Source organism: Topomyia yanbarensis, chromosome 3 (assembly GCF_030247195.1).
Source record: "Topomyia yanbarensis strain Yona2022 chromosome 3, ASM3024719v1, whole genome shotgun sequence".
In the NCBI taxonomy this organism is placed as follows: Eukaryota; Metazoa; Arthropoda; class Insecta; order Diptera; family Culicidae; genus Topomyia; species Topomyia yanbarensis.
The window spans coordinates 319896821-319905741 of NC_080672.1; the positions used below are offsets into that span (position 1 = coordinate 319896821).

The window sequence follows — 8921 nt, forward strand, 5'->3', positions numbered from 1 at the left end:
TAGCTCACCCGCAATTTTGATGCAGCATCTCTCCCAATTCATATTCACAATATCATATTACCGTATAAAAGTGACCCTCCCAAGTAACAATTGAAGTTTTATAGCACGCTACAAGTGCAATCTTAGTTTTATTAGTGGCTATAAAACTACCATAAAATCTCAATTGTTACTTGAAAGTGGGGCATCTCACCCGACGCGGCATCTCTCCCGAAATTACCCTATAATATCGAAAAGATAATGGAAACTAACTGAAAATTTCCAGATACTTACCCGTCTGATTTTGAACGTATCTAGACAGTAGTGCTTCTAAATGTAAAATATTCGGGTCAGTATTATCATTTCTTTCAAAATTTTAGTCGATCCGACAAGACGGTATAATGTCACACACTGATTGATTTAATTTTTTTCAAATGATCTACCCATGCAGGCCATAACTCATTGTAGATGACACCAACTGTGGCTTTGATTCAAATTTTAGAGCAATAACTAAAACAAAACATTTTTTTCTGGGTTGAATGAATAAACGATGAAAATTATTAATCACAATATCACATTTGGTACAGAGCAGAATGTCCTAATTTTTGCTATTCAGACAAAAGTCGCGAACATCAATCCCGCTCGTCATCAGTGCGGTCCATGGCCGTGGTGGACATTCTTCACGACGGCTTCGAATCCGTTGTGATCATCGGCCTTGTAGTCCACGATGCGCTCGCTGCCGTCGGCTTCGATCAGCGAGTACTGGCCCTTGACGACATCTCCATCGCGAATCTCCCACTGTGCCTTATGATCGCCGGTATGTGAATCGTGAACTCCATATTCGAACTTGTACTTGGGATGGGCATGTGCTTCCTCCTTGTGATCTCCCGACGGGTGGTACTGGGCTGAGACGACGACGGCCAGACAGGCCAGCAATGCGATGATCTGTAAAGTAATGCCATGTATTTTGGACAGTGTGATTTAATTCCGGGAATCGAAATTGAACTTACCTTGAACATTGCTTTGATTATAATTGGAAGGGGTGTGAACTGTTGAAAGATTTCTTTGCAACTGATACCTTGATCTGGTCAGTTTGATGTATTTATACACTCGTGTGTGATGCGCCAAAGAAAATGACTCGTACGATGATGATTTGCTCTAGCAAACGGATTACTCTGAGAGATCACGTCTGGAGCTTATTTTGACAGCTGTGTCGGTGTGGTTCGAAACCCCTCACGAATGATTTGTATTGTTCGCAAAATGTGCGTTGCTCAAATTTCCATTAAAACCAATAGCCTTAGAAGATGACCGCCGCGAGCAGTGGGCCCTGAAACATCTTGGCCTCCGGAGTAAAAACAGTGAACCGAAATCGCAATGGTAATGAAAGAGAAGCAGTAGAAAATTGCACCCCTCAGTTTGAGAAAATTCTGTCATTTCGGGGTATGCTTGTGCGCCAAAGTCATGACCGTCGAACCAAAGTACATAGTGGAATCGACGTTCTCATTTGCTCGGTTTGGAAATAGCTCTAAAGTGCATTCACTGGGGTAATAATAGCGCAGTTATTTTTGTGCCATTTTAAGACATTTGCAAGCCACAAGCGACCGAAAATTTTCAAGAACTTTCGCGAAGTGGGGCGAACGGGAAAACTGTGTCAGTGCAGAGCAAGGCATGAACAATCTTTGTGCTATATGATTATATGCCACAGAGTATAGCGAAAAAATTAACACTCGCATAAATAATAACCTCACTTGCGGCACTCACTTCAAGTTAAAACAAAATAAACTTTCGTGTATAAATATTCACTGCCCAGCTGGATTCAGTATCAGTCTCGGAATAGCTCTCAAGCAATAGGTCAGCCTCTTTTCAAGCAGTAGAAGCGGGAAATCCAGCATGTTCAAGGTAGATTTAAACGACGCTTTCTTTATGTCTAGTTTTTCCACCGGCGCTCGCTCCCCTTTCCTCTCTAATTTGAATTGCATTTTATTGCAGATTTTCGCTCTGGTTGCCTGTTTGGTCGTAGCGGTCTTGGCGTATGAGGAGTATCATGCGCACCCCAAGTACAAGTTCGAGTATGGAGTGAAGGATGCTCACACCGGGGATAACAAGGAACAGTGGGAGCACCGGGATGGTGATGCCGTGCAAGGATCCTATTCGCTCCACGAACCGGACGGTACCCACCGAGTGGTGAACTACAAATCGGACAAACACGTTGGATTCCAGGCCCATGTGCAGCGTGCTGGACACGCTAGTCATCCGGCCGTGTACGGTGAACATCACGATGGACACGGGCACGGTGGTGAGAGTTATGCCAATATTGATCAACATCACTAGGATTGATCTTGATGAGACGGCGTCACTCGTCGTTGTCGCAGAGTGGTGCGAGGGCGGTGTTGTACCTAACGGTAGCATCACCCATGTTGACTGTGTAATAAAGACTTGTTAGTTATGTGATCTACCTCTTGTTCGTTATACGGAGAAAGCAATTAATGGCTGGTCATAATTTCTCAGTCCGTGTCTGCAAGAAACCGATAATGATCTTCAGTTCCCCATTGTGGAGTTATCGTTACGACATACCCATTATCTAAAACGTAGTAAGTCATGGCCAAGTCGCATTTTTACTAGTACTGTTGGAAGCTGTCAACAGGAAGTCATCGTTTAACCACTTCATGCCCATGCTGTTTATAAACCACAATATTTCAACCCATTTTTGCCCAACTTATATTTCATGCGCATCACAAATTGGAAAACTCAATATAGGATAAAAATGATGTCGTCATTTTAGTAAAAATGATGTCGTCATTTTAGTAAAAATGATGTCGTCATTTTAGTAAAAATGATGTCGTCATTTTAGTAAAATTTATTTTGTACACAAAGTAGCTGATATAATAAGGAATAAATCTCGCGTTTTTTTAAAGGGCCAATAAGCATGCTGTCAAAATTCACTTTGAGAGGAAATTCTTGACAAACCATTGATCGCCGATTATAGAAGCAGCGGCAGACGAAAGAGAAAACTTTTCTCTTTCATAAAATGTTAACATTCATTCTCGGCGAGCTACGGTTTGTCCGGAATTTTCCCTCAAAGTGAATTTTGACAGCATGCTTATTGGCCGTTAACAAAAAAAAACGCGAGAAATATTGAAAATTTCAGATTGATCGATTAATTAGTTCCTGAGATATCGGGATTGCCGCGAATACACTTTTTAACAAAATACAATTGCGAGATAATCCAGTTTTACTATCGGTGCAACGAGTCAGCAGTCCAGCGTATCAAACACTACGCACCGCCTATGAGTGGTCAATGGGTAGCGGTCTATGAATTGCTGTAATTCATGGTATATATGTACAGTGACACAATCTCATTTTCGTACACCGCTATGCGGAAGGCTTATATGCATTTTACAAGTAAAAATTAAGTTTACGAGACATTTTATATATGTAGAAATAGTTTACTAGACAGCATAGGGAAGATACAATAATTATCTTGTACTACAAATGCTCATTTTTTTCAAAAAAAAATCATAATTCTAAATTGGTTGTGTATACGACTGTCGGATTTTTATGTATAAGGGTTTTCGGCATGCAGTCTTTAAAATATTGTGGACAGATTTTTACCTAGAGAAGGTAAAAATCTGTCCACAATATTTTAAAGACTGCATGCCGAAAACCCTTATATATAATTCTAAAGATAGTCAAATATACACGCAATCTCATATTCGTACAGTATACATATTTTTTCAAAAATCAATTGAAATTTCTATAATAAATATTCAATGTGCTAGCTTTTGTTTTTAATTACAGTTTTCAATCGTATTGGAATGCTAACCACTAGTTTTTGTGTGTATTTAACTTAAATTTTATCCCGTTCTTCTAAATAGTAGTTTCTAAGATTATTCTCATTATAATCCGGATAGTTTCGCACTTTTTATCCAAATACTTCCATTTATTTTTCAAATCAGTTAATAAACGGGGTCCGCTGTGGAGAATCCATATCATTCAAATAATTATAAATTTATTCTAAACGTTTTTTGCACGCCTTATGCTTTAGGTTCTTCTCCTGATCGAATTTCCAATATCCACCATTTCTTAGTAAAAGTACCATTTTATGGAAGCTTTGCTTTAAAATTTATTTTAAGATATTCATAATAAAATACACATTCTAATCCATCATTCCATCAATGAAAAACACATTTCTAGCACTTCTAGTGGACATATACAAAAAAGTCCACCGTCTCTGCGCTTGGCTGCTGTTATAAGGCTTTTACGTCCAGGCCTGAGTTCGAATTTCTCCACTCGAAACAACAGCCATTTGAGTTAAAGATGTTGAATTTGAACTCGTAGATAAAGTTATAATATTTCCAATATTCCGATAAAATATTTCAATGTTGTTTAGTTAATAAAAACGCTTTTAATCCACCTAACAGTGTGATGAGACATTTCTTATAACTCTAAACACTCTCTTCGGATATTATATCGTTTGAGAACATTTAGAACTTGATGCTTCGCGATGTTTTTGATAACACATACTACATGGGAAAGTGGCAGGACTCAGAGAATCGCTCAAATCAGCATAGGACAACATCAGCGCTAGAAATCTCAAATCAAATCAATGGGAAGAGAAAAAATGGCCCATAAAATAGACATAGCTACGAATTATTGTTAATGCTCTGTTAATAAAATATCTAAATTGTGGTGGGAAAACTGAATTTTCCTAAAGGGGTTATATATTGTACTGAGCCAAAAAATCGAAATTTTTTTTTGAATCGATTTGAAGTTTATACTTTACTCAAATTTCCAACGCGACTGAGAACTAAGAAATCAACGCTTTTTCTTGAAAAGGGCGATACTAGCAGTGATACCATTCAAAGAAAATCAACAGTGAATATTTCCAGACTTGGTTTTATTTCCTATTTAAGAACTATTGTGTATTTTATATCCTAGATTGCATGATTCAGTGATCGAAACCCAAAACTTCATAAAGTATTTGAAATTATTAAATTAAAATTTGTTTTTGCTATTGAAATTGACAAAATGATAGTATCACCCCTTTGGCGATTGTTTACTTTTTCGGTCCCACCTATCAGCATTGAAGTATCGCCCTTACGTTTTTTTACAATAACTACCGTTCTGCACCACCGATTTCGTCCGTGTTTTTTCAATAGCGATCATTGTTACTATTTACAGCTGGTATCAGCTTGATAATCCTAAAAAAAAATACGAAAATAACAGTTTCGCCTCTAAACTGCTAGCAAAAAAAGTAATGCCCTGTTTGTTTTCATGGAGCGTGGAGGGCGAAACTTTAAATAAACAAACAAAAATACAGTTTCGCCCGTTGTATTTTTTTCTGTAGTTTAAGAAAGCAATATCGTAGAATCCAAATTTTTAGGTAAATTTGTTGCGTTTCAAAGCCCTCATTCGCATGTATGAAAAAAGCCTTATGTTTACATTTGTAAGTATCGCCTTTTCACAAAAAAGCGTTGAAATGAAATCACAGCTCCTGATATCACGCTATCTCTGAAGTGCATGCGTGCATAGTTCCAATTTTTACTTCGACATCGACTTTTTCTAAAGGTGACTTGCCAGTAGTATCCTTGATTTGAATTATTATCGCTAATCCTAATGCCAAAGAACAAATAAAAACCTCACGAAAACGAACCGTTTGGGAAAATCATCATCATTACTGGAATTTTCATTTTCACGAATCTTTTCGATAACCTTCCGTCACTTGCGTTAATGCACTGGGTGCACAGAGCTCTGAAAATCTAGCGAAATCGTCTTAGGGCACCAGCGGGTCTGTAAAGAATACTAAAAAATAATTTCTATTCCATAATTTTCAGTTCAGCAATTCGAGAGATCGTGTTCACCGCAAGCCATGAAAAATAGACTACGTTGTGAAGCGATGGTCACTATTTATTAAAAAGTCATGGTTAAATAAAAAATAAAACTATTTAAAAATTTCAAATAGTTTATAATTTTCACAAACTTATTAGGAAAAATTGTTTAATAAGCTTTCGTAATATTGTGTAGGAAAAAAGCTGGAAATTTCAGTATTTTCTCTATCTGCAACATATAAACCCTTAAGTATACCAATTAATTGGTATAAGAATTGGAATAGGTTCGCCAAATTTTGGAAGAAGTCTATAAAATAACCCCTTGAAAACTACCTAAAAATTGTTGTAGTTCGATGCAATAAAAAAATCCCCAAAAATGAAATGTACCTATTAATGTGAAACACAGCGAATAATACATAATAAAGGCTCATTTTTTTTATTTCGATTATAGAGGTTTTAACCTTAAGGTCATTCGCCTCTTCGGGTTAAAAAAATCTCTTATGAAAAATTTCTAACCCTATGTGCGGGGTCGGGACTCGAACCCAGGTGCGCTGCGTACAAGGCAATCGATTTACCAATACGCTACGCCCACCCCCTAAAGACTCATTTTTATCAGTCTCATGGTGTATTTTAGGCTGACAAAATGGGGACATTGACTAAATCGGGCATTTTTTTCTTTATAATAAACTGAAGCTGTTAAAATATTCTTCTCGTCCCTTGATGTAGTCTGATAACTATTTCTGATTATGATGAACTTTTTATTTTCGCATATTTCCATCTTCATGATAAGGAAAACATGCTCAAGAAAGGATTTACTCGAATTCAGTCTTGTTCGTCTGCTAGAGCCCATCAAACATATGTTCATATTTGGCTGATAAAATCGGGGTTTCAATGTATTAGAATAGATATTCAGCATTCGAAAAAGTTTCTTGTGAACGAGTGTAGAACGACTTTGTTTCTACTTACTTGAAATCAGCGGCGTAGCCAGAAATTCGGTTTGGTGGGAGTTTGGTGAAAATCGATCATACTGTCCAAACGGCATAATTCCGAAACCGTAATTTTTGAAGTTTTAAAATTATGCAGAATTAATTTTTCAGAAAATAGTAACAGAGTTCGTGTCTAGCGAATTTGTTGAGACTTTATTGTAGTCATGAATATTAGCCTATTATTCTTGGACGATACACCGTCAAAATTATTTTATCAAATGATGCGCTGTTTAACGTTTGTAAAACTCATCGAAGATACTAAACCTCCGAAATTGGCGGTTTCAAAATGATGCTATCTTGACCTTAAATTACTGTTTTTAAACATTTGACCTATACATATAATTGGTCATACAACAAAAATCAAATGCTCATCAAAATTGATCAGAACCTGCTAGAGTCGAATGGAAATCGTCATTTTTCATAAATTTCTCTCTACATTCGGAAAGTGTTATCCTCGTTATTAATCATATTACGTTTTCGTCTCAACTCGACGCATTCCCAAAATAAAAACCTGTTTTAATCCAATTAGTGGTGCAATTGTGCTTTTCTCATTTGTCCAGACTACGATTCCATGGCTGGTTATGTTCAATACAATGGTGGAAATGAATATTACATGTTCAGTACGATTTGCACATACATACAACGGATCGACAGCCACGATCTTGAGATACTATGTGACATTGAAACATCACTTGAAACCAGCGGCGGATCATGGAGGTCCAGGTCCTGCCAAAAATTTTCAACTTGTTAAGAAATTTTAAACTAGTTTTAATTTTAAAGTAGCAACCCCTCACTGCATACTCCCTCCGGGCCGGTATGATTGACGATTTTTGGAGTGATTGCATAACTTTTCTATACGAGAAAGGCAAAAATATACCAAAGTCCAAAGAAGTCAATTTTTGTCAAATATCTCAATGTTTCATGCATTTTAAAGTCATTTGGCATCAAAAATACAAATTTGATTTTGAAAATTTTTCATTTCAATTTTTCAATTTCAGATTGGGAATTTGCTGTGTGATTGCACTCTTCAACTCGTAACTCCGGAAGCGGAAGTCCAATCAATCAAAAAATCAATAGCATCCGATGGGAAGGTTGTACCTTTCATTTGAGACTAACTTTGTGCAAATCGGTCCAACCATCTCTGAGAAACAGAGGTCACATTTTTTTCCACATACACACATACACACACAGACATTTTTCGATCTCAAAGAACTCAGTCGATTGGCATATGACACTCGGCCCTCCGGGTCGAGATTAGATTGACGAATTTTAGAGTGAATGAGAAAGGCAAAAACATTTTTAGCAAATGTTGAAAGTTATGCATTTTTGGTGAACAGTTCTATGTTTCATAGACATTAAATCAATTTTAACTTCGCTTCCTATTAAATAAAGACCCTTATTACAGTACATCTCTACAAAAACGAGCTCAATTTGAAAATAAATCTGAGGATTATGATTGATTACAGAATTCTGGAATTTTCTATTGGAATGTTTTCAGGCAGGATTTTGATATTGATGCAATTAGACAACTGTGAAATCAAGACCAATAGATCAGTTACATATCAGGACCCCATTCCGACAATTTATCAAAAGTCCTCATGATGTTTACAACAACAGGTTATCAATCTACGGATCAGATAATTGTTATTGTAATATTGAATTAAATCAGTCAGCATCAATAAATTTTTAACTTCAATCCAATTTTTTTTTTGGGTGTGGGGGGGGGGTTTATGGTGTTAAGCCCCAAAACCTACTCTTGGCTATGCCGTTGCTTGGAGTTATTTATTTCGCTTTTTATTTTCCGATATGTTTCAGATCGATCCGATGGTTATAAAATAGAAAAATTGCAGTCAGAAGGTTCGCACAAATGAAAATTTTTGTTCTGATAAGTTATCAAGTTTCTTCCAGACAACTTGGAAGTGTTCGGTGATTATTTCTAGCGGTTGTAGATAGTAAAATGAAATCCAAAATTCGTTTTATCGAAATAATGTTTAGCTTATTTCAATGGATTATTACTATATTGAACAATAAATAGGCGACAAAGAGTAATCAACAAACAACAAGCCATAACTTTTAAAGTATTCAAAATAGATATTTAAAGTCTTTAGTAAAGTTATTCGCAAAAGTAAGA

At 36.5% G+C, this 8921-nt stretch overlaps 2 protein-coding genes across 2 annotated transcripts; one reads left to right on the forward strand and one right to left on the reverse strand.

The window, feature by feature from the left end:
* Positions 1–621: 621 nt before the first annotated feature.
* LOC131694230 (cuticle protein 8-like) lies at positions 622–1035 on the reverse strand. The gene is made up of 2 exons (XM_058982753.1): positions 987–1035; positions 622–921 (listed from the first exon to the last, which is right to left on the reverse strand). Exons 1-2 carry the CDS (start codon positions 993–995, stop codon positions 625–627), a joined length of 306 nt encoding a protein of 101 aa, XP_058838736.1. The 5' UTR covers positions 996–1035; the 3' UTR covers positions 622–624.
* A 776-nt stretch (positions 1036–1811) lies between these two features.
* LOC131694227 (cuticle protein 19-like) lies at positions 1812–2356 on the forward strand. The gene is made up of 2 exons (XM_058982749.1): positions 1812–1875; positions 1966–2356. The coding sequence occupies exons 1-2, from the start codon at positions 1867–1869 to the stop codon at positions 2305–2307; spliced, it is 351 nt and encodes a 116-aa protein (XP_058838732.1). The 5' UTR covers positions 1812–1866; the 3' UTR covers positions 2308–2356.
* The last annotated feature ends 6565 nt before the right edge of the window (positions 2357–8921 follow it).